Source organism: Polypterus senegalus, chromosome 18 (genome assembly GCF_016835505.1).
Source record: "Polypterus senegalus isolate Bchr_013 chromosome 18, ASM1683550v1, whole genome shotgun sequence".
Taxonomy (NCBI): domain Eukaryota; kingdom Metazoa; phylum Chordata; class Cladistia; order Polypteriformes; family Polypteridae; genus Polypterus; species Polypterus senegalus.
Window position 1 is genome coordinate 75720258 of NC_053171.1, and position 27362 is coordinate 75747619.

The following is a 27362-nucleotide window of genomic DNA, read 5'->3' on the forward strand; positions in this document are numbered from 1 at the left end:
ATATATATATATATATATATATATATATATATATATATACACACTCAAACCTGTTTAGTCCAATTCTGGGTTATGGGGTTATGGGTTTTTCACCAAATTTATTCTGCATATTTAACACAATGGTAAAAGTAGTACATATAATTAAAAACAAAATTCATTTAAATAATTCAGTACATCGTTATTCCATATTAGATTAGCAAGTTGTGCCTTTCTAGAGCTGATGATTGCCACATTGATTTCAGGTAAGTGGTTATTAAAAGACACGGGTACAAGTAGTGAGGTGATGGAGATAGTAAATTGAAATGAAACAACAAAACATTTACAGAAATCTGCATAAAACTTACTCAGTATGAACAAAGAACAGCAAAGATGTCATTATACAAGTAGTTACAGTGGTGTGAAAAATTATTTGCCCCCTTCCTGATTTCTTATTCTTTTGCATGTTTGTCATACAAAATGTTTCTGATCAAACACATTTAACCATTAGTCAAATATAACACAAGTAAACACAAAATGCAGTTTTTAAATGATGGTTTTTATTATTTAAGGAGAAAAAAAATCCAAACCTACATGGAAAAAGTAATTGCCCCCTGAACCTAATAACTGGTTGGGCCACCCTTAGCAGCAATAACTGCAATCAAGCGTTTGTGATAACTTGCAATGTCTTTTACAGCGCTCTGGGGGAATTTTGGCCCACTCATCTTTGCAGAATTGTTGTAATTCAGCTTTATTTGAGGGTTTTTTTTAGCATGAACCGCCTTTTTAAGGTCATGCCATAGCATCTCAATTGGATTCAGGTCAGGACTTTAACTAGGCCACTCCAAAGTCTTCATTTTGTTTTTCTTCAGCCATTCAGAGGTGGATTTGCTGGTGTTTTGGGTCATTGTCCTGTTGCAGCAACCAAGATCGCTTCAGCTTGAGTTGACGAACTGATGACCGGACATTCTCCTTCAGGATTTTTTGGCAGACAGTAGAATTCATGGTTCCATCTATCACAGCAAGCCTTCCAGGTCCTGAAGCAGCAAAACAACCCCAGACCATCATACTACCACCACCATATTTTACTGTTGGTATGATGTTCTTTTTCTGAAATGCTTTTTTTCTTTTTACGCCAGATGTAACGGGACATTTGCCTTCCAAAAAGTTCAACTTTTGTTCCATCAGTCCACAAGGTATTTTCCCAAAGGTCTTGCCAATCATTGAGATGTTTCTTAGCAAAATTGAGACGAGCCCCAATGTTCTTTTTGCTTAACAGTGGTTTGCGTCTTGGAAATCTGCCATGCAGGCTGTTTTTGCCCAGTCTCTTTCTTATGGTGGAGTCGTAAACACTGACCTTAATTGAGGCAAGTGAGGTCTGCAGTTCTTTAGACGTTGTCCTGGGGTCTTTTGTGACCTCTCGGATGAGTCGTCTCTGCGCTCTTGGGGTAGTTTTGGTCGGCCGGCCACTCCTGGGAAGGTTCACCACTGTTTCATGTTTTTGCCATTTGTGGATAATGGCTCTCACTGTGGTTTGCTGGAGTCCCAAAGCTTTAGAAATGGCTTTATAACCTTTACCAGACTGATAGATCTCAATTACTTCTGTTCTCATTTGTTCCTGAATTTCTTTGGATCTTGGCATGATGTCTAGCTTTTGAGGTGCTTTTGGTCTACTTCTCTGTGTCAGGCAGCTCCTATTTAAGTGATTTCTTGATTGAAACAGGTGTGGCAGTAATCAGGCCTGGGGGTGGCTACGGAAATTGAACTCAGGTGTGATACACCACAGTTAGGTTATTTTTAACAAGGGGCAATTACTTTTTACACAGGGCCATGTAAGTTTGGATTTTTTTTCTCCTAAATAATAAAAACCATCATTTAAAAACTGCATTTTGTGTTATATTTGACTAATGGTTAAATGTGTTTGATGATCACAAACATTGACAAACATGCAAAAGAATAAGAAATCAGGAAGGGGGCAAATAGTTTTTCACACCACTGTATGCTACTTCAGTGCATCTGATAAATATTCTGTATTCACATTCAGTCCACCTCATGCATTTTGTCACCTTCCAAACATGTACCGTTTAAACATTAGCAGTGAATAACGGCTTTAGCAAACAACCCACACAAAGTCTTAGCTGAATCATACCTGTTTGAACGGTGTAGATACATCCCAACATGAAAGTGGAAAATCTCCACAGGGTAAAATTAAACTTGCTTGATAACTTATAATTAGCTCTTGCTCACCAAAAAAAACTACTGTGGAGTTGCAGGCATCCAACTACTTACCGAAATACATAACTCCTGAAAGGGGCTTTCTGGTAAATGTACTGGTGTAGCCACCACTGCACTGTCATGTTCCAATACCGCATGCCATGTCGCACCTTCACACAGAAGTCAGTGTTATAGCAGTCTATGTTACGGATTGCCTCAAAATTGTACTGAACTGGAGTTTCACTGTAAGTGCTAAGGAAAAATTATCAAAAAGAAAAACTGTTAGTATGATTTTTGAAAAGTTTTCAAAACTTTTCTGTTGATTTTTCTACCATTATTATGACTGTCCCACCCATGAGACTTTTCTTGTTACAACATTAGATGATATTTACTTGTACTCCACAGATGGTCCACCTCCTGGTTTGCACTGTGCCTCCTCTGGGTAGGCCCCAAGTCCAGCAGATATGCACCCTGCCTCAGCAGCATTCCAAGCTGCGTAGAAGCGCATACGGAAGACAAAGAAAATAGGCACCATGTAGAAGATCCTGTATAGGAGATATAAGCAGAATAATGGCCCAACATTTATAAATACAGATGTACATCAGATCAAATCTAGATAAACAGTATATTTTTACCTCTAAATCTAAATGCAATACATAAGTGATGAAGGTGTGGGTCTGTTTTAATCAAGGGTATTATACTTGAAATATTTATTTCAACAGAAATTAGATTATTAAATTACACAGGGCAATGAGCATGGGATGAAATTACAGAACAGAGAATATCAAGCATCATAATTAATAAGGATAGTAAGACATAGAAAATGGAGTTTTAAACATGACTAACAATTATACAGGTACATCACAAATTGGGTGTATTATAGTCATAAAGGGAATTAATATAATTCAATTTTTACTACACAAGGGAACATCAAAGACCCTATTTGAAGAAAAAAGTAAAACTATACATTTCTTAAGTTGTACACAGTGTTCAAGAAGATCAAAGAGTTTTAAAATCCATTATATTGTTAGAACTCCTGCAAGTTCAATGCTTTCACAGAAAAATACCCACTCTCAATTACACTCACACACAACACCACATTTTACAGTAGCAACTAATATAAAAGCCATGAAGAGATCTGATACAGATGCAGAGATTGTGTGGAGAAAAAGTTAACATGCATAATAATTAACCTCCTTAGTGTTGTTTGCCACCAAACAAGCCGAAAGTGCTGATTGTTTATCCAACAATAAAAGAGGTCTGTCTAAATGCCAGAATAACTACAGACCGGTGGCACCTACGTCTCACATCATGAAGAGCTTTGAGGGGCTGGTCCTGGACTATGCGAGTCCTCTTGTGGTAGACCAAATGGGCCTACTGAAGTCTGATTGAAGGGCAAAGACTGAAGTAGAGGAGGCAATTATCTGTCTGCCCAACAAGGCTTATTCTCACCTGGACAAAGCTGGCAGCACAGTGGGGATTATGTTTTTTGATTTCTGCGGTGCCTTCAATATCATCCAGTTATCCTTGTTAAGAGGAAAACTCAGACATATGCAGATGGATGAGCATATGGTGTCCTGGATAATGGACTATTTGTTGGGCAAACTGCAGTTTCTGAGACTCAAGAACTGTGTTTCTGACATGGATGTGAGCAACACTGGAGCAGCACAAGGAACTGTCCCATCTCCTTTTCTCATCATTCCGTACACCTCAGACTATAAATATAACAGCAGGTCATGTCACTTACAGAAATTCTCAGATGATTCTGTACTTACGAAGTGTTTTGATGAAGAGGACGAGACAGAGTCCAAGAGTTAGCTGGAGAGGTTGGTTTCTTAGTGCGAGGAGAATTGTCTGAATCTTAACATCAGAAATACTGAGGAACTGGTTACTGACTTTCACCACACCAAAGAGCCTCTATATCCAGCCACTGTTCAAGGAGTGGATTTAGAGGTGGTTCACGCCTACATGTTCTTGGAGGTCCATATTAATGAAAAGGTTGGACTGGTCTCAGAACACAGAGGAAGCAGAGAAGAAAGGGCAGAGCAGGCTCTTTTTCCTTAGGAGACTACATTCCTTTAATGTGAGAAATGACATCCTTCACATCTACAACTCTGTGATGGTCAGTGCAATTTTCTACGCTGTGGTGTGATGGGCTGGTGACATCACTTCAAGAGAGGCCAACTGAATCAACAAGCTAATTAAAAGGGTAAGCTCAGTTATAGGACACACATTGGACCCTCTGGAGGTCCTACCAAAGGAGAGAATGAAAACAAAACGGAGTGCCATTTTGAACAATGCTGCACATCCTCTCTCTGACACTCTAGAACTAAGTACTTTCAGCCAATAAATCATTCTAGGAGAAGTGTGTCAAGAAATGCTACTTGGGATAGTTTACACCAACAGCAATATATCTGCATAATGCCTCACTATGACTGTGAAGGCAGAGTCAGAATTTGTCTTTCTTTCTAATTTTCTTGCTTTTTAGACATTCTAGTGCATGTTCAGACCATAATGTATGTGTATATTTATTGATCTACCTATTTAGGGATTTATTTATTTAGAGCTCCTGTAAAAAGACAAACCTCCCCCAGGGACAAATAAAGTTCTATCTATATCAACATAATCACTGTAGGTAAAGTATGTATAGTGTCCAGCGCTGTACTGATTTAGATTTAGTACATGTGCTTTGTGCGATATATTTTCAAACAGTGTCCAACACACATAGGCACTGTTCGAGCAGATGTTGATTGATTATATTGTACAAATGCTGCTGTTGCTTGCAGAGAGTAGAATGTAAGTGCTTAACCTGCACGATCAATTCTACTCATTGTGTTATTATAAATTACTACAGCACCAGGATTAATGACTTACACATTTCCTCTGACATAAAAATTGACAATTGGTGTATTATAAACAGTGCTTAGGAGGCAGACATTTTTTTGTGCCCTTGCACTTGATTAAAGTCATTTTGTCTTTTTGCCACAAAGCTACTGCACCAGGCTACAACTTGAAGAGTTCACGTTCACCAGAGTCACTATGCATATTGAGGAGGTTTGGTATCACAGTGCCGCATATGTCCATTTTCCTTTCAAGAAAAATTTCTAGCAGTTCAGGTTAGGTATAGAAACTGTCCATTATTATGCAGTAATCTTGGTTAAGCAAAGGGTCCACAATTGACAGCACACATGATGTAGCAATGCCATATTGACTATACTTGTCAACACAATTGGTCCCCTCTACAGGGGTAAAGTATTGAGTTCCAGATGTACCTAGAACTTGCTTTGCACAGCATGTTGATACTAAATCAGATGGGAAGAGTGTGAACATGTTTAATTTTGCAATGCTGCCGTTAGATTTAATGCTCTTTTACTTGTAAAACACTTAACATGTTTTTTTATTGGCAAAAATAATGACATTACTTTGCAGTTTGAAGATGTTCTTACTTGAAAAACAAACAAACAATGAAATCACTGAATTACATTACATCTTCATTTAGTGGTGTATTATGAAGTGCCCACTATTGAAGCAGGAAGTGCAGTGTAGGTGCCAGGGAGGAAGGACAGTAACCCTGGCCAGGATAAAGGATGGATTCATACTTGGCCAGGGGGTCAAAATTGATGGACTATGTGAACTGACTTACTGGGAGTCGTTCACTCCACAACACGACAGATGCCAGTGTTCATCAAGGCTGGACCAGATTAGGACACCCGCAGGGTGGCAGAGGAGTTGAAGTCTATGAACACAGCCCTGTCGGGGTCTGTGGATAACACCAGTGGGTGCTGGCGGGGGAAGACTACTCTAGTTTCCCTTAAATGCCCTGGACAACCTGGGCATGACACCAGAAGCAGTTCCTGGGTGGAATTTAAAAGAGACACTCTTGGAGGTGGAAGTAGAGAATTGTGGAGTGGTGTATTTTGCCGGTGTTCTTATGAAGAAGATGTCTGTGATAAATAAAATCCTTTATCTGAACGTGGAATTGTGTTAGCTATTACTGCATATGTGGTTTGGGGCTCAGTGGCACCCACTTGTGGTTACACCAGCTAATTTCTTTTCATTTTCTAATGGTGTTTACAGCACCTCCAACAGCTGTGCAGAATATTGACTGTAATTTGATGATATTTTAAGAAATCACAGATACTGTGAATTGTTTGATTTCAGCCTATTTAATCTGAGCAGTACTTCTCCCTCTACAATTTCCTAATAAGTAATTACCTCCTAAGTAGTCCCTTTTACTGCTGAGAGGTTATGTGCTTTCTCACATGTAAATACCTCAAAAAAATGAGTTTAGAGCATCTGTCTGTTTTTTTTCTCCTTTACTATTACTGATGTACTTCACCTCCTCCTAGTCTGCTCTTTTACTCCTAAAATACTAAAAGAATCTCTTTGGGTCATCTTTCTCCTTATCTGCCTTATTGCTGTCTAACTTCTTTTTAATCTTCCTAATATATTTCTAAATGGTTGCCATCATGTTCTTCTATGCCCTACGATTCACGTTGGAGTTATTAGTCTTAAATACCTTTTTTTCTTTACAGATTCTATTTCATCTCTTTAATAACCCATTGTGGAGTTTTTTTTTTTTTATTATTTTCTATTAATTCATAATTTTGTTATGTTCCCGTCCTGCATTATATGTAAAGTGTTTTTAAACTTGTCCGACTGCTTCTCCACACTTTAAAGATTATCCCAGTCCATCCTCCTTAGACTTTGCCGCATAGGGTCACAGGGAGCCAGAGATCATCACAGCAGCATTGGGTGTAATGCAAGAAGGAACCTGCTGCTTCCAATAACACTAGTCATGCTTGTGGAGGTACAGATGAAGAAAGCATTAATTTTGTAATAAAGGGACAATACCTGAACAGAAGTTAGGCATATATTTAATTTTAATCAGATTCAAATTTAGTAAGCTTGGTATTGACGTTTTAATATAGGTACAGTGGTAGCATAGCGCAGGTACAACATTAGGATTTGCAGAGATCTGATTTGTTGTGTGCAGCCTTACCCGGATTACCCAGATATAAAATAAATAAATAAACAAACACAAATCGATGAGCCTGGGGCGTGGTTTAAGGGATTGTGTGGCATGGGGCTTCCCTCTTGAAGTTGCGTGATTGTCAATCCAATATATAAATTCAAACAGCTTCAATCTTTGGCCCTAATGTGGGCTGTCGCCCTGACTGGGGTTTGTTTCCTGCCTTGCCCCCTGTGTTGGCTGGGATTGGCTCCAGCAGACCCCCCCCGTGACCCTGTATTAAAATATAGCGGGTTGGATAATGAATGGATGGATGGAGCTTCCATCTTTACCTTTCGCTCTATGATCGGGGCAGAATAAAATAGGGTAGATAAAAAAATCATAGGCTTAGCAATAGGAGCTGGGAGAAACTGGGGCTAATACCTCTGATGACCTCCCCATCAGCATTACTGACTCAAGTGCCGGGGTCTACACGGGGTTAGCAAGTGAATGTCAGTTAATTGCATGCTACAGATGTGCTTATCCTACCTCTCTAAGCACAAGCCACATGTTACCAGCAAAAGCAGGCAAGATCTTTAAAAATTTAAAATGTTTCCAGAACACTTCTCAATTAACAAAAAAATGTTTAGTCTTTCTTGTGCTGTGAAGTAAATAACAACCATCCCCTTCCTAGTTTACCAACCCGAACCTCTGAACATTCAATGTATAAATGCTAGCAAATGCACCACCAGATAACATGGATTAAAAACATCTACAGTAAATATCTAGATTAAAACTAAACAGATACTTTTTTATAACGTTCTGTTAGTGGACAGCTTGGCTTTGTGATGGTTCCCTGCAAAGGACCGGTGTTATCATCCACCACAGTTGCTTCCTGCTTATACTGCAGAACCTGGTGGCGCGAGTCAGGAATGCTAACTCTGCACTACCACTCCACCTATTTTAAAACATCTGCACCAAACTTATTAAACCTTAATCTGATTACAATTAAGTGTATGCCTATAACTTTTGTTCAGTTAGTATCCCTTGATTGCAAGCTACATGCTTTCTTCATCTCTGCCTCCTCATGCATGCATGCATGCATGCATGATGTTACCGCAGCAGCCCACACCAAATTCTGCTGCAATAATCGCTCACTTCCTTGTGATGCTAAACTTGTTGGATTAAATTTAGACCTCAGGACAGGCAGAATTAAATGTATACTTATGACTTTTGTTCACTTCTTGTCACTTGATTACACATATGCACCTTCTCAATCTTTGACTAGCTGTCACAGGACATGTGGAGCATGCAGGTGCACAAGAAACACACCACACCTGGTAATATCATTTGCATAATAATCCAACACTTTATATAATATTGCAATAATTATTGCAAAACAATGCAATTCTTGTGCAAATTAATGCAATACATTTTTGAGTGGCGGGAATAAGGTTTCATACTAATTGCAAGTGGAATTAAGTATTTTTCAGATTATATAAAGTTATTTATTTAGAGTAGCTAAAGTTAATGAAGTGGCACATTTAATGAAGAACAGTTTTGGACTGTTTTACATTTCATATTTTTTAATTAATTAACAGCATGCTAAAGCATCTCTCAAACATCTGTTGACCCAGGACATGATGATAATATTATGGCATACAGATAACACACAATATTTATATATATATATATACATATATATATACATATATACATATACATATATATATACATATACATATATACATATACATATATATATATATATATATATATATATATATATATATATATATATATATATATATATATATATATATATATATATATATATATATATATATATCAGAAAGACTTCATTATAGGACATGGGGCCCTTGGGTCACCCTCATGAAGTCTTTCTGGTTGTTTGGTCAGAGACATTCACACCAGTGGCCTGCTGGAGGTCATTTTGTAGGGCTCTGGCAGTGCTCATCCTGTTCCTCCTTGCCCAAAGGAGCAGATACTGGTCCTGCTGATGGGTTATGGACCTTCTATGGCCCTCTCCAGCTCTCCTAGAGTAACTGCTAATACCAAATACATCTTTTAATATTTACTTGAAAAAGAAGATTAAAAATCAAATAAGTTAAAAAAAAAAAGTACACTTTTAAGGGGGCAGAGAGCTCCAATGAGAATCACAAAGACAAGCATAGAACACTTATAGTTGTTTAAAATTTTAGTTAATTCCCAAGTCACCATCTTCCAAAAAATTAGACTTATCCAATGGTTCAGTTTCTGTGCGGGAAATCACCTCTTTTTGCTAAATTTTACAAAATTCCTTTTCAAAGCCATACCTGTATATATAGTATTGCTGAAGAAAATCAGGACTGCGTACATAACTGAGAGGAAACACTGAAGACACAACGGTGAAGAGGACGGCGTACAAAGGCACCATGCGAAGACGTATTAGGCAATAATTCAACCCTGGAACTGAGCCTGGATCTCGCTGCTGCAGCCAATCCCAGTATGTTTGGTAACGGAAGAATGGACCTAGAATCAAAAAAAAAAAAGAAAAAAAAAAGCAAGAACATAATACATAAAAGTCAGGCTGTAATTTCTTTATGAAAAGTTAGTAATATAAATATTATATATAATAGTAATACAAAATGTTGAATGCACATTTCTGCAAGAACCAATTATCTAATAATCTGAAAGAAATCTAACTAGTAGCATCCTTTACCGCTACCATTTTATCAATTGCTTTCGGACAGAAAAATTTAGAAAATCTTTAAAATGAACTAATGATTTACCATTCTGTGCAATATAAAGACATCTTATAACCTCCGGAAACTACTTTTTTATTATTCATTTGGTTTTTCACTAATTAAATGTGGATAGCTGTGAAAACAGACAATGCATTACTTGAAGTGAAAAGTGAACTTAAATTGAATTTTTATGTTTTAATATCCCTCCTTGAATACACTTCTCAATTTTATGAATAAATGATAGAATTTCATGTTTTGTGAGGATTATAGCTTTACGGTTATTTTTAAAAGCCATAATTTGCAATATAGTAGTTTAATTTTCCAAAGTAAAGTCATGTAAAATATAGTACATACGAAGAAGTGTAATTAAGTGTATGAAGTCACTGCAATATTTAACTGGGAAGCAACTCTGGTCTTGTTATTAATCAGTCAGCATGGCATTTGTGAGAGTAGCCCAAAAAGTTTCCTGTACCTCTGTATTTCAGTTAAAATTAACAGCAAAAGTCTGAGACTTGTTCTGTGATCAACCTAAAATTTGCTGCTTTCTACTACAGAGCTATCTGTTTGCATGGAAAGTGTTGCCTTGCAGTGATGTGCATTTTAAACAACAGGCTGTTAGAGTTTCATGTGGCAGAAAAAGGGTCTTTAAGGAATATTCACAGGCAAATAAATGAATAATTGAGACAGTGTTGTTGATAAATGTAGTTATTCGTAGGTTTCACCAGCTGTGGGTTTAGACAAAGGCCAAGTGGCCATTGATGATGTACTGGATTCATTCTGTTCAAGATGGGAGACATGCCCTTGTCTCACTGGTACAAGGTTGTTAATGTTGAAAGAGACTATGTGGGAAAATGCAGAGTGTTATTATTATTATACCCTTTGAATATGGACAAACAATTCTATTAGAAATTAACAAGAAATTAAAAAATGTCTCTCAAAACTTTCTGGGCAACGCTCATACTTTACGGTCCTTCTAATCATATAATATGAATTTTATGTAACACCTTTTACAGTGTGCAATGTCAAAAAATAAATTAAAAGACCAATAATGCTGGAAGTTATCATTCACTCCAAGACAAATGGTAGCAGCTGGCTAGTCACTGAGCGTAATATACTGTATAAGAATGAAATATGCCACAAAATACTCCATCCTACCTCTCTAAATTTAAACACATATGCCCAAATTAGTGTGTGGCAAAGACAAACCCTAAAACGCTGTACATTGTCACAAGACACAGCAGACATGGGAGACAACACTATAATGAAAACAGATATCCAGATCGAAAAGTTGGAAGTTTCAGAGAAACTGACTTTTAGTCAGCATCCATACTTTGTAGAATTGGATGCATTTGATCTGTGTATAAACAGCCATATAAAAAAAAAAAAAAAACTCAGATCTTGTACACAAAAAAAAACAAAAAAGCAAGATACCAGGGGCCTCATGTATAAACGGTGTGTACACACAAAAATGTTGCGTACGAATGTTTCCACGCTCAAATCACGATAAAACCTTAACTTGGCGTAAAGTCACACACATTTTCACGGCAGCTCCAGCCCTGGTGTATGTATGTTCTCCGCTCGATTTTGCAAACTGGCAGCACCCAGCGTCAAAGCAGTGCTACTGCTCCTGTGTGGTTACCCGTTCTTTTTTAGATCCACATTCCTGACGTGGCTTTATCATATACACTAAAACTAACCACATATTGTTTATTAGTTTACGGCATCTGATTGTAATTAACCTGTAACAATATAATGGTCCAGGGAATAGCTAAAGTATTTTAAATGCCATAGCTCCTTTAGCGTTGTTACTCTCACTGCACCTTCTTTTTCTTCTTTCAGCTGCTCCCATTAGGGGTTGCCACAGCGGATCTTCTTTTTCCATATTACTCTCACTGCACAACTCGGAGTATTTATATTACTGTATCCGAGTGGGGAATCACAGATCTAAAAGGCAGCTGATCGGAAAGAGAATTATCGGTATACAGCATATAGCAGACCCTGCCTCAGCCATGCGGTCTATTGAACTGCTCTCACGCAGCAAATGCTTCAGAGCCTTTCCTGTACGGACCTCGCGGTTCAGAAACAGTTTCATCCCAAGAACTATAAACACACACAATCAGTCCTTTAAGTGCTTCTTGTACAAATGTTTGTACTTTTAAAGTACAATTACTTAACTGTAAACTTGTGATACAGTTATAATATTGCACAACCTCAGCCACTTTATAAAGCGCTTATTTACATACAGTATGATGACGATATCATTTTTAAGATGAAATGCAGCAAAATATGTTTATTATACAGATAAAACTTTAACTTGATTTAAATAATCTATATTGTTTAGAATTAAACGTGAGGACACGGTGCCGCAGCGCTAGTGAAGAGCTGGCGCTCCATTCATGAATTGTTCCTGCCTTGTGCTGTATTCTTGCAGGTGCTGATGCGACATTGGAAGGATAGATGGATAGAATAATTAAACACGAACTATGAAGATATTTTAAAGAATCGGCATTCTAAGCTTACAGATGGCTTAACGTCTATTACAGAGCTGATTGTGTGGCAATTGGGTATTTGGAGAAAGAAAATTAAGGACAGGGATTCGGGGTTAGTACATTTGAAAGAGACAGTACTGCTACAATAAAGTACTTCATCGAAGGTCGTGCATGGCGCAGCAAGCATCTTGCGTGAGACATGAACAATCACTGCACCACCATGTCCCCATGTTTAATAACATGCTTTAACTTCCATCATCATGAAAATGATATCACGTATACATCTCAGTATTTTTATTCAGATAGCTGTAATATTACGAATGTAATGGATTCTGTGTCCTGTCGGAGGAAGAGAAAGCCCGGAAACACGTGGTGATTCCCACACAGAGCACATAGAAGATCAAATACAAAACAAAGAATTTAACATGCTACTTTAGTCACAATGGGATTTGAGAAACTAGTAAATTAAATGATTTTAAGATTAAGTTTATGATGTTCTACTTTAAAGACAAAATAAACTATGTGATTAAAGTGGAAAATGCAAGATTAAAGTTGACATTTCGTGCTTTTTTCCCCCCACTGTGTGCCTTTTTTTCTCTGTACCTTAATAAGCTTTCATATGACACTTAGACGGTGGGCTACAACTTGCCTTTTCATGGCGACTTTGATATGTGCGACTGTGCAACTTTCTGAACTTGAGCTTTCGAGTTTCTCCGACACGCTATGTCACTCGGTCAACTTCCTTTTGTTGTTTATACCACTGTTTAAACTAACAAATAGTACGTTTTTCCTTGCCTCTACTTGGTATTCACTGAAATTTTCCCTTGTGCTTTTGCCATTGTCTTTTCACAGAAGGCTGAGCTTAAGGGCTATTTAAATTAATTTGCATATTCAAAGAGGCGTAATTCTGGGAGGAGACGGGACAGGACAGCAGGCACGTGCATGTACATTACTTTTCACGCTGACCAGAATTTATGTAGCGGAAGAACGTGGAAGTTGGCATTCACACAGATTTATGGATCTGGATTATTTTTGTGTGTATGAACATTTCCGCTTTTGTGCTTACACCATGTTATAGTGCGAGTTCTACGCCTGGCCTTATACATGAGGCCCCAGGAAGCTATTTTCAGTACATAGAGCTAAATCACCATAATGCACAATATTATTAAAAATATATGTTATAGCAAAATACCCGCACTTCGCAGCGGAGAAGTAGTGTGTTAAAGAAGCAATGAAAAGAAAAGGAAACATTTTGAAAATAACGTAACCTGATTGTCAATGTAATTGTTTTGTCACTGTTGTGAGTGATGAGTGTTGTTGCCATATATATATATATATATATATATATATATATATATATATATATATATATATATATATATATATATATATATATATATATATATATATATATATATATATATATATATATATATATATATATATATATATATATATATATATATATATATATATATATATATATATATATATATATATATATATACACATACACATACAGTGGAGGAAATAATTATTTGACCCCTCACTGATTTTGTAAGTTTGTCCAATGACAAAGAAATGAAAAGTCTCAGAACAGTATCATTTCAATGGTAGGTTTATTTCAACAGTGGCAGATTGCACATCAAAAGGAAAATCGAAAAAATAACTTTAAATAAAAGATAGAAATTGATTTGCATTTCATTGAGGGAAATAAGTTTTTGAACCCCTACCAACCATTAAGAGTTCTGGCTCCCACAGAGTGGTTAGACACTTCTACTCAATTAGTCACCCTCATTAAGGACACCTGTCTTAACTAGTCACCTGTATAAAAGACACCTGTCCACAGAATCAATCAATCAAGCAGACTCCACACTCTACAACATGGGAAAGACCAAAGAGCTGTCCAAGGATGTCAGAGACAAAATTGTAGACCTGCACAAGACTGGAATGGGCTACAAAACCATTAGCAAGAAGCTGGGAGAGAAGGTGACAACTGTTGGTGCGATTGTTCGAAAATGGAAGGAGCACAAAATGACCATCAATCGACCTCGCTCTGGAGCTCCACACAAGATCTCACCTCGTGGGGTGTCAATGGTTCTGAGAAAGGTGAAAAAGAATCCTAGAACTACACGGGAGGAGTTAGTTAATGACCTCAAATTAGCAGGGACCACAGTCACCAAGAAAACCATTGGAAACACATTACACGCAATGGATTAAAATCCTGCAGGGCTCACAAGGTCCCCCTGCTCAAGAAGGCACATGTGCAGGTCCGTCTGAAGTTTGCCAATGAACACCTGAATGATTCAGAGAGTGACTGGGAGAAGGTGCTGTGGTCTGATGAGACCAAAATAGAGCTCTTTGGCATTAACTCAACTCGCTGTGTTTGGAGGAAGAAAAATGCTGCCTATGACCCCCAAAACACCGTCCCCACCGTCAAGCATGGGGGTGGAAACATTTTGCTTTGGGGGTGTTTTTCTGCTAAGGGCACAGGACAACTTAATCGCATTAACAGGAAAATGGACGGAGCCATGTATCGTGAAATCCTGAGCGACAATCTCCTTCCCTCTGCCAGGAAACTGAAAATGGGTTGTGGATGGGTGTTCCAGCACGACAATGACCCAAAACATACAGCAAAGGCAACAAAGGAGTGGCTCAAGAAGAAGCACATTAAGGTCATGGAGTGGCCTAGTCAGTCTCGGACCTTAATCCAATAGAAAACCTATGGAGGGAGCTCAAGCTCAGAGTAGCACAGAGACAGCCTCGAAACCTTAGGGATTTAGAGATGATCTGCAAAGAGGAGTGGACCAACATTCCTCCTAAAATGTGCGCAAACTTGGTCATCAATTACAAGAAACGTTTGACCTCTGTGCTTGCAAACAAGGGTTTTCCACTAAGTATTAAGTCTTTTTTTGTTAGAGGGTTCAAAAACTTATTTCCCTCAATGAAATGCAAATCAATTTCTATCTTTTATTTAAAGTTATTTTTTCGATTTTCCTTTTGATGTGCAATCTGCCACTGTTGAAATAAACCTACCATTGAAATGATACTGTTCTGAGACTTTTCATTTCTTTGTCATTGGACAAACTTACAAAATCAGTGAGGGGTCAAATAATGATTTCCTCCACTATACATATATATCTACATATATACACACACAGCTATTTCGTATCAGTGCAATACGCTGTTTGTTAAAACGGTTGACTCCCGCTCTTACGTGCAATAACAAATCAAATCATTCAGTTGTCTTTGCTCATATGTCTTTAGAGCTGGACGCCTGGCATCTTTTTTTGGCCACAAGTTCGTTTCTGTTTGGTGTGAGGTTCTGTGTTGTGGAGATTCTCAGGATGGATTGAAGGTGCTCATCAGTGAGGCGACTCCTGTGTGCTGTTTTGTTAGTCTTTATCACTGAGAAGAGCTTCTCACACAGATATGTGCTACCAAACATGCAAAAGGTTTGAGCCGCATGTAGACGGACTTTTTTTGTTCTTCAAAGTCACCAAAGCGCCGTGTAAACTCAGTGCGCAATAACTCTAGCTTCGCAATAACTTGCAGCATCATAAGGTAGACTTGATTAACGCGGTAAGTGTTCGGCAAGGCAGCTGAAGCGCTGCATTATGGGATCTGTAGTTTATTGTGTTACCAGCGCTTCATATACCCGGGCTTTAATAGCAATAATACAGTATATAAAATGATCTCGCGGGCCAGATATAATTACACGCCGGTTAGTTTGACACATATGGATAAATAGAACTTGAAAAGATATATTTTTTCAAATGTGATCGCGCAATTCAGATAGAGTTGACGCACTACAGCCTGCATGCCTCAATGAGTCATCTTCCCCTCGCTCTTACTTTTTTACCGTTCATCTAATGAATACACTGAGTATGGCTTTACCAAAACAATCATTGATGGCGAATAAAGTATCCATTATTCGAGTATGTAGAGCGGGATATACAGTATATTATATATATATACCCGCGTATCGCAGCAGAGAAGTAGTGTGTTAAAAAAGGTAGAAAAAGAAAAGGGAACATTTTAAAAAACGTAACATGACTGTCAATATACAGTATTTGTTTTGTGAGTGTTACTGAGTGTTGCTGTCATCAAGGATTTGATTATCATTATTTCTTTCAATCAGGTTCGTATTTGTAGGATGTGTTGTGTTCAAGTTACATTCCGTGTTTGTCAATCGTTGTAAAGATGACAGGTTTCATTCATCGATTCGTTTCTTACTGCATCAATAAACAGCTCGTCTTCTTCTTTATCTGAGACCTGACACACTACATGCACGGGTTTTTTACACTGTCTTCCTTTAGCGGGACATTGACTTTTTCCACCGTGTGCTTTGTTTCCACAGTAGCTGCATTTATGAATATGCTTATCAGACGCTTCATATTTTTTGGTGCCTTTTCAATTGTGTAATTCGGTTTTGTTCAGCTCTTTGGAACTGTTGCTTTTATCTGTGCACTGCGTCAGTTCACGTGAGCCACTCGGTGTACTTGCATCGAAGGTTCCCAGCTGTGCTGGTGCCATCTCGTGCTATGTCCATAGCTTTATTTAATGTTACCTTAGTCCTGGCACTTAAAACTTTCTCTCGCAGTTTCGCTGAGTTTGTGTCAAACACCACCCTGACCATCTCATCTTCGTCTCCATAAGCACAGTCCTTCACCCGTGAATATTTACCCGTGGCAGTTTGCTATTGGATTGCCGCTGGCGGACGGCCTTATATGGGCAGGCACTAAATTACAAACGCCAGCGCAGCCTGTCTATGAACTTAATTTAAAGTGTAGGTTTACATCGTGCTTTGTTTCCGAAGTAGCAGAACTCATGAATATGGTTGTATATGTCACTCGCTCGCTTCTTATTGTTTCGTTGCCTTCTCAATTATATAATGCATGTTTTCTTGAGCGCTTTTTTGAGGTCTTCCTGGCTTTCTATGTACTGCGTGATTACGTGGGAGGCGTGATGATGTCACACGAAACTCTGCCCCCACGGCGTTGAAGCTCATCTCCATTACAGTAAATGGAGAAAAACTGCTTCCAGTTATGACCATTATGCGTAGAATTTCGATATAAAACCTGCCCAACTTTCTTACTTAGTGGGCTTACTGTCTCTCTCTATCTGTGGCAGTAATTATTACTTGTATAAATTAAATGGATTTCTGATTAGAAACTCAAATAAACCTTATTTTATTAGGAAACAGAATTATTACCGGTACATTAATACAAAACTGAAGAATGTTTGGTGAAATTGTATAAACATTTAAATAAGTTTTAATTTGTGTATTAATTGCCTACTTAATTTAAACATGGAAGAATTTAGGTTGCCAAAATCTAAGCCAGTAATTCCCAATGTGTGACCTGCACACCCACCTATTCTGGATATTCTTTAAGCCAACAGCTCTCCTATAAAATGAAATACACATGCAAAAGAGCTTGCTCTGATCTGAAATGTCTGTTTCTGATTTCAGATGGGTCAGAGCCCATCACACCACTTTAAAACCATCAAATTACACTTCATGGGGGATTTAGTAAGGATGTCAAAGAAAACAATTGCCTGTATATACTGTACAGGTACCCTCGCATCACAGTGCCCACTCCTTAACATTCATTCTGTACATCAACAATATGAGACAAACCAGTGACATTGTTTTCAAATATTGAGCATATGGTAGATGCCATGGCAATACGATGGACATCTACTGGCATAATTACGTCTTTTCATATAGGCCAAAGTTTGCTACTCATAGAGGATTCAAAAGGGAGTCAAAATATAAATATTTGAGAACCCTTGGCAATATTAACCAACTAGAATATTAAAAATAATGCAAACAAGATATATTTTAGATCCAATCATTATGTATTTTTTCCAACATAAATTTAGAAGGTTCAACGTGGATCAGGCCATTGTGCTGCGCATTTATTACGATGTAACAAACTCCATCATTACCTTCAACTACATTGCTTAATTAATCGGTGCAATTAAACAGATTATGAAGAAACTTAAAGTTGTGGTGTGTGCTATAAAGCAATGCTAAACATATTGTTTGTTTCCATTTATGTTAATCTGCTTCTACTTTGTTTTCCATGTGCTTAAACAAACATGTGTCTTTATGTGTACTAATTCTGCACTTAGTAATTTGTACAATCATACTAGCATTTTACCTGAGAATTTGTCGCAGTGCTCTGCAACTGCACTCATTAAAGAGCTCTAAACAAAAATAAACTGAATTGAGTAGCAGCCACTTAAATGGAGCAAATCTAAAATACAGGTTTCTTTGAAACTCATACAAACCATGCCAGGAATTACTTTTATGTTTAGTGCTGCACAGTTTACCAAAAAAAAAAATTAGTATGATTACCAGTATCATACTATTAAAAATGTAAAAGTAGTCTACAGGAGGATGATTAACATAAAATTTTGATTTCTCATTTTAAATGAGCAAGTCCAGATACTGTCCCTGGCTTTGTATGCATTTCTGCTGAGAAGGGCTTCTGTCACTTGTCCTGTATCAGAGAACTGAAGAATATTTGATGTATTTTTAGCAGTTTTCTAAATGTTTCTCAAGCAATTGATTTTTTAATGTCCCTTTGGGGACAAATAAAACCTATCTATGATGACTTCACAAGACAAACATTTGTTCATGTGTTTGGATGGTTAAGAAAGTAAAATCAGGTTTGACAGTCTGGGTATCTGACATCAGTGTTTTCTAGCAAGGTTAGCATGTGACATCTTCTATATTTACACTACTACATGAACTAGTTCTTGTTGCTTAGTCTTAATTTTTTTTTTTCCCCAAATGGTGTGCAAAAGCATTCCATCCCCATCTGTATACATATTTATCCATTTAATATTTTTAATATGAACTCTTATGCTGTAACAATACATATGCAATGTCAAAATACAGTGGTGTGAAAAACTATTTGCCCCCTTCCTGATTTCTTATTCTTTTGCATGTTTGTCACACAAAATGAAGAGAAGTAGACCAAAAGCACCTCAAAAGCTAGACATCATGCCAAGATCCAAAGAAATTCAGGAACAAATGAGAACAAAAGTAATTGAGATCTACAAGTAAAGGTTATAAAGCCATTTCTAAAGCTTTGGGACTCCAGCGAACCACAGTGAGAGCCATTATCCACAAATGGCAAAAACATGGAACAGTGGTGAACCTTCCCTGGAGTGGCCGGCCGACCAAAATTACCCCAAGAGCACAGACACGACTCATCCGAGAGGTCACAAAAGACCCCAGGACAACGTCTAAAGAACTGCAGACCTCACTTGCCTCAATTAAGGTCAGTGTTCACGACTCCACCTTAAGAAAGAGACTGGGCAAAAACGGCCTGCATGGCAGATTTCCAAGACGCAAACCACTGTTAAGCAAAAAGAACATTAGGGCTCGTCTCAATTTTGCTAAGAAACATCTCAATGAGACTTTTGGGAAAATACCTTGTGGACTGATGAGACAAAAGTTGAACTTTTTGGAAGGCAAATGTCCCGTTACATCTGGCGTAAAAGGAATACAGCATTTCAGAAAAAGAACATCATACCAACAGTAAAATATGGTGGTGGTAGTGTGATGGTCTGGGGTTGTTTTGCTGCTTCAGGACCTGGAAGGGTTGCTGTGATAGATGCAACCATGAATTCTACTGTCTACCAAAAAATCCTGAAGGAGAATGTCCGGCCATCTGTTCGTCAACTCAAGCTGAAGCGATCTTTGTTGCTGCAACAGGACAATGACCCAAAACACACCAGCAAATCCACCTCTGAATGGCCGAAGAAAAACAAAATGAAGACTTTGGAGTGGCCTAGTCAAAGTCCTGACCTGAATCCAACGGAGATGCTATGGCTTGACCTTAAAGGCGGTTCATGCTAGAAAACCCTCAAATAAAGCTGAATTACAACAATTCTGCAAAAATGAGTGGGCCAAAATTCCTTCAGAGCGCTGTAAAAGACTCATTGCAAGTTATCGCAAGCACTTGATTGCAGTTATTGCTGCTAAGGGTGGCCCAACCAGTTATTAGGTTCAGGGGGCAATTACTTTTTCACACAGGGCCATGTAGGTTTGGATTTTTTTTCTCCCTAAATAATAAAAACCATCATTTAAAAACTGCATTGTGTGTTTACTTGTGTTATATTTGACTAATGGTTAAATGTGTTTGATGATCAGAAACATTTTGTGTGACAAACATGCAAAAGAATAAGAAATCAGGAAGGGGACAAATAGTTTTTCACACCACTGTAAACCATTTTCTGTTGGTATTTAACTGAAGAAGAAGAAAAGCAAACACTGTCTTTTGAGTTTAAGTATTTAAACTTGCGTTTTGGAAGCTCCAGGTTTACACAAATGACAAATTACTCGTAAACATCACAAAGGTGACAGTCATTTGACCATCCATTCATTATCCATCCCACTATATCCTAACTACATGGTCACGAGGGTCCATGCTGGAGCCAATCCCAGCCAACACTGGACGCAAGGCAGGAAACAAACCCCGAGCCGGGCGCCAGCCCACCGCAGGGCACACACACACCCACACACCAATTTAGGATTGCCAATACACCTAATCTGCATGTCTTTGGACTGTGGGAGGAAACCGGAGCACCCGGAGGAAACCCACTCAGACACGGGGAGAACATGCAAACTCCACGCAGGGAGGACCCGGGAAGCAAACCCAGGTCTCCTAACTGCAAGGCAACAGTGCTACTACCGCCCCATTTGATCATAATTAAAGTTAAATAATAATTTTACAGTTACCGAGACTTAGCTAACACCTGTCACTCCTAACATGGCACTTCAAACCATGAAGGTGGGTGCTGTGCCACCTTGTCCATGCTTTACTGGTGTTGGACAGATGTGTTGATTCTGGGGTTTTGAGAACTGAAATCTGAATATTCTGTAGCGGTTCATTATCAGTTACGTTAACAGCAGTTGTGACGGATGGCTGTAACCCTTGTCCGGCAGAGAGGCTGATATAACGGAAGGACCGGGAGAGCAGATGTGCATAGGACACTGCTTCCCCTGGTGTGCTGGAGGACAGACCCGCTGAGTTGCTGTGGTTCCACAGATTCTTACAGAGCTTCATGGGAATTGCAGTTCGGGATAGCCCTGTTGGGTTCCATGGGGACCGCCAGGGGGAGCTGTACAGCACTACATTGGGCTTTCACCGCACCTGGGAGTGATCCCATATCTGCCTAACGATTCACCTGGAACACTCCCAGGAGCAGTATCAAAGGAGCCGCCTCACTTCACTCAAAGAGCCAGAGTCGGGAAGAAGCAGGACGAAGCTTGAGTGAGGAGTGGAGGCAGAAAAGAAAAACAGAGAAGAGAAAAAAGGAAAGGAAGGACTGTATTGTCTATTGTGTGTTTGGTACTTTATACTGTGTTGCTGCAGGGGAGCGAGGCAAAGTGCTTCCCCAACTCTGAATAAACATGTGTTGTGTCCTGAACTTGTGTCTCTGCCTGTCTGTGTCAGGTTGGGGAGGCTGTACGCCCCCCTGGTGGTCCACACAGTCTATTTGACAGGGTGTGACCCTTTATTCAAATGCATATTTTGTAGTTCATATTTTCACAAGCACAGCTGTCAGTTCTTTCAGACTCGCATCAACTCCTGCACACTCATAACAGTGAATAACAGAGAGCACACACAGAGCACCTGCAACAATATATCGCTCACATTTGCTTCTCACATTTGTTTTTTTAGCGGTATTTTCAACTGTTCATTAGAATCAGAAAACAGCGTAGGACTAAATGATCTAGGGAAAATATACAATTGTGATTTTTCTAACAGATTTTGCAATTACAATTTGATTTGCGATTTCATTTTTTTTTTTTTTTTAAAAAACATCAAGCTTCAGTTCACTATTCACTGTGTAACAGAATTAAAATATGATGGAGCATTACCACATGACATACCAGCAAAATATTAACTGCTTTATATTCTAATATAGGAATGATGTTTTTATTACATTTTTAATTAGCATAAAACACGGAAAACAATCAAACATTGAACAAGTATCATGAAAGCTGTGACTTGTGGCTCAGGATCAGCTTCTAAATATCTGTAATCAACAGAACATTTACTGATTTCCAGCATTTAGCTTTTAAATTGACAAACCAAGGAATAATTATCAAAAACATGATCGCTAAATATAACAGACATAGAATACAAGCGCTACACAAAATATTATGAATTGAAATTGAAATAAAACATCTATTTGCAGATAACAGCATTTAACTTTTGAACTTTTTAATCCACAAAGGCTGCCACTATAGGATATAGTGCAGAATGGCTAAAATCTTAAAATTACTCCAAACAGAAGTCTTACATAATACCTGATACCTCTACTTCTGCTCAACACTCATTGTGTTCTTTACAGATTTTTTTAATCAAGAAATCCACAACTTTACTGGTTTCAGACAAGAATGTTGACACACAACAACATTGTCCCCTAGCACTAAACAATCTCTCCGATGGTGAACTGGTGACTGGAATTGCACAGGAATTTGCAAGCCTGTTTGCTCTGCATTGGAAAGTTAACATTGTGTACTAGGCTGTCCAATTACACAGAAAAATAAGGTTTGAATATTCAAATTAAAAATTAGTAAACATTCGAGTATATCCAAACTTAGGTTAAAGATGCTGGATGTCAAATGTATGTTTGTACTTGATTTTTTTTTTTACCTTGCTATTATGGTAATGGCCGCAGCGGCATCCAGCACATCAAAAAAAAAAAAAAAAAAAAAAAAAAATTTAGTCATATTCAGGCAACTGTTGTTTCAAAATAAGACCTATCAAAATACCATGCAGCTTCACCCTATAAAAGGTAAGCATCAGCACTGCCATCTTGTTTTCAGTCTACTACTGACATCTAGATGCACAAGTTTAAACTGCACAGCCTGTTGGGCGAGAAAGCACAATCTTGTCCTTCACCCCAGTCACTCCGCTCTTTCTACAGACCTGTCCTGTACCCTCCCAAAAAGCGCCTTCCTCTGGGTTTCACCACAGCCCCGCTTCTCATTCCTCACAGCTGTCCATGAAGCAACAAGACACATCACAATACATTTATAGCATAAGACACCATCTGGGCACTACAAACAGGAATCAAGCAACATTACCATAAGCACTTCATGCTTGGCAGTCTCACCAGTCAGTCAGTCATATGTTATCAAACCTGCTACATCCTAATTACAGTCTCACCAGTGAGTGAAAAAGTAAAAAAAATATTAATAATGACGTAGCAAGGAATAGTGCCAGTATGTGTGTCTTGTGAGGATATGCCATCAGTAAAACCAACGCTGGGTAAGTAACAGATAACAAAATATACATTTTTAGGTGGAGTATTCCCATCAATGTCAGTCTTACTTTTTGGAAGTCCCCGAAAACTATGGAGATTCCTAAGGACTGGATGATAGGCAGCATTGTCTAATGGAAAATCTATGATCCATCTTTCCAAAATTAGTTTGATAAAAGACAGCTTTTTATTTTTACTATTCATAGAAGTTGCTGATCAGGTCGGTAATGTTGCATTTTGTTTTGAAGAAGACATATGTTAAAATTGACAACCCCCACATTTCTAATCTTAAAAAAAAAAGCAAAAGAAACCCTCACCTACAGGTTAAGTAGACAGTGAAAATATATAAAACATACACTGGAATTTTTTATAAAGTGATCGATTTTACAGGTTTTCTAAAGCAAAACAAGATGTGTGAATTAAGTGATGTGATGTGCTTTGATGCTTTGTTTTATCATATGATGAAAGCAAAAGTATGTATGCCGAAAACAAATATTAAAAAAGGGATGTATAGTTTATCATATGAAAATAATAGGACAATAACCAACCTGTCATTATACCAATATAGCAGTAGCTATAGCTCAGTACATCATAAAGTGAAGGCAGTTGCAAGATTGAGCAAACAACTCCAGACTTGCTAAAAGAGCTTGATTCTTCTTTCTTGGCCAAGTGGAATGCTTGAACTTCATTGGCCAAACTGACCATCTAAAATGATCAAGAAAAATAACATGAGTCAGTAACTCAGAATATTTTGTATGACTGCTATAATATTAAATGCAGTTTTTGATAACCCTTTGAAAGCAGTAAGTTTGATTAAAGTGGCATGGAAAATATGCTGACCACCTTCCACATTCTCACCTTTAAGGTCAAAATTAGCTGCACGGCATTGGTGATAGGTGTAGGAGAAGGAAGTCCAAACCATGCTACAAGTCTGAAAAAGAATAGGTATGAGAAGGTCCAGAAAAGAGTGAGATTGGGGGCCGACCTGGGGAAAAATGGAAGATGGAATGATTAACAAAAGGTGAGCAAAAAAATAAGGTCACTACATTCCAAGTTATTTTTTGTAGCACACCACACTACTAAGACGTAATTCAACATAGCAAGATAAAGAAATTGATCTCATCCATTATGCTTGATCACAATAGGGAAGACTGCAACCCCTGGTCTCTGTGTGCAATCTGTACATTTACCTCATACATGCACATTTTTGTTTTCCCCACATCCCCAAAGACATGCAGGTTAGGTTAAATGACAAACCCAAACTGGTCTGTGTGTAGGTGCTTGCGAATGGACCCTGCGATGGACAGGTTTCCTATCCAGGGCTGTTTCCTGTTTTGCATCCAGGGGTACTGGCATAGTTTCTGGCCTCTGTGCTCATAAGTTTGATTGCGCAGATTGGGCAATGTATATCGAATTAATGCAAAAAATTAAAGGATTTTTCCCAATATGTGTTGGTTTCCATTCCATTTGATTACCTGTCCATTAATTATATGTAGCTTCCCTTACCAAAGGCACTGTGTGCATTTTACATCAATAAGCAAACTGAAAAGAGAGTTAGGTTCACTGATGTGTGTGTGTGACTTACATATCAATTAATCACTTTTAGTTTCTGTGTTGTGTTCAATGCTTCAAGGATAGGCCCCAATTTTCCAATGTATTTAATATCAATATTTTTTTGCAAACAAACAGAAAATGTGAAGTTCAATTCTAGGATGCCCTGCACCGTTGGTAAGGAATGCCTCCTAGTAGAAATTATACATAATATCACAAACACTCTTGTTATAAAATTCAGCTCCCAGTCCAAGATTACATATTTAAACAGTGTTAGTCTTCAACTAGGACTTAGGTATCTGGTTAATGACTCCTAGCTGTCCACTTCTTGATTTGGATCATAGTCTTAGTGTTTTGGTTCTGGTGACATTCTCGTAGTTATGGTAATGAATCCTTGTAGTTTTGGTTTTGCTTATAGTTTAGCCTACTGGATTATATTTTTGATAACAATACTTTAGTGTTCTAGAAAAACGCTTTTGTTTCAGTTTTTATAATTGTGCACATCTCCCAGTCCATTTTAAGAATATCTGTTTGGGTGCTCACAATAGAGTGTGTCTGCAGAAAAGGATATGAGATTGGAGAAAATTAACAAGCAAGGCAGACAGAGTCTGTGTTGTGGTCTAGCTGAGCTACTTTAAAAATAAAGCAGATTGATTATTTTTATTCCTCTTCCTTAAATCACTTTTTTTTAAAAAAACTATTTTTAGATTACACATGTAAAATTCAAACTGAATCTGTGGAATGTGGAGACAGGTCCTGGGCACATTTACACTACTGATTATGCAAACAGAATGAGCTAAGTCACTAGAATGATCGCGCAAACAAATAATATGCATGCAGTCCTGGGGCTGTAATTAAGCTATATAGGCGCCTCTTGAATCCTCCGATGACATGTCAGACACCTGATATAAGTCCAATATTTGTATCTTTTATTTTAATACTGTGCACAAGTACCACTATTCCACACTACTCCAATAAACAATACAATAAACAATCAATCCTCCACTCCTCCCAGCAGCTCTGTCACACTTCCAACTCCGGCTCACCCTGCTGGGGTTACCCATAGTCCTTTTATACTTTTCGACCTGGAAGTGTTTCTGTCCCTCAGCCCATGTGACTCTTAACACTTCCGTGTTAAAGAAAAGGAGTTTTCACCTGACCCGGAAGTACAACATTGCTTCTGTCCCCTCAACTGGTAAGTACTTCCAGGTTATAAGGCAAATAGAAGTCCCTGTGCCTCCCTGTAGCATCCCCTGGTGGTCCCCATGGTATCCAGCAGGGCTGTGAAGGGAAACTCCAAGGTCCATGATGCTCTGCTGGAACCCGGGGCATCTCCACGTTACAGGGAGGACTCCACCCGGCGGCTTGGGGGTATTGGCCGGGATAAGCTGCCGGCCATAGTCCACAAAGGTTAATTTGACAGAGGGGGGTTAAAAATCCTAGAGGATTGAAGACCGACTAAAATCACCCAACCATACAGTTAAACAACAGTATACAGAAAGGTGTGTTAGAATGTATAATCTACTGTTTATAACCCCATCTGACTGGAAAGAGTAGCAGTCGGCCTACCTAATTCTAGTATTGCCATCAATAAAAGACAAGCAACAGTTGCAGAGGACATTTGTTAACCAGATTGGAAGGCGGAAAAGAGGACATCTATTTCCATAAATCCAGGATTCAAATAATCTATACTGAAGGACCATAGTACGACAGCACCTGACAGAATAACAACTGTCCATTCATCTAAAAAACAAGAGGGATCTGTCACTATACCCTAAATCTGTGGAAAGTGTGACATGTCACTATGTCCCTGCCAAGAGGAATTCATAATATTCCTAGGACTAAGGGTGGTGCTAATTGCACTCCAAAAACTGGACTCCTAACATTTTGCAGTTCACTAGTGGAAACTGTTTCAACGTGTACTAATTTATAGTGTAATTCTGAACATAATATAATGCTGGCCAGACATATCCCCAGCTTATCTTGTAATCAAAGTCCAAACTCCCAAGACTGTTCAAACTATCTTCAAAATTAAATGGTATGCCATCGAACAGGACCATTCAGGGAGGCATAAAAAACTTTTTAAATACTGCCTTAAACCCTACTCATTTATAGGTCAGTCAGTCATCGTCCAACCCA

The 27362-nt window shown here is 38.3% G+C and overlaps 1 protein-coding gene across 1 annotated transcript in view; it reads right to left on the reverse strand.

Annotated features, from left to right (window-relative positions):
• Positions 1-27362, reverse strand: part of mboat7 (membrane bound O-acyltransferase domain containing 7) — a 32864-nt gene that overhangs the window by 1920 nt on the left and 3582 nt on the right. The window contains exons 4-8 of the mRNA XM_039741580.1: positions 24531-24657; positions 24221-24377; positions 9478-9673; positions 2583-2735; positions 2266-2442 (exon numbers count right to left, since the gene is read on the reverse strand). Of these exons, the coding sequence (XP_039597514.1) occupies positions 2266-2442; positions 2583-2735; positions 9478-9673; positions 24221-24377; positions 24531-24657 (810 nt within the window). The remainder of the gene's footprint in view (positions 1-2265; positions 2443-2582; positions 2736-9477; positions 9674-24220; positions 24378-24530; positions 24658-27362) is intronic.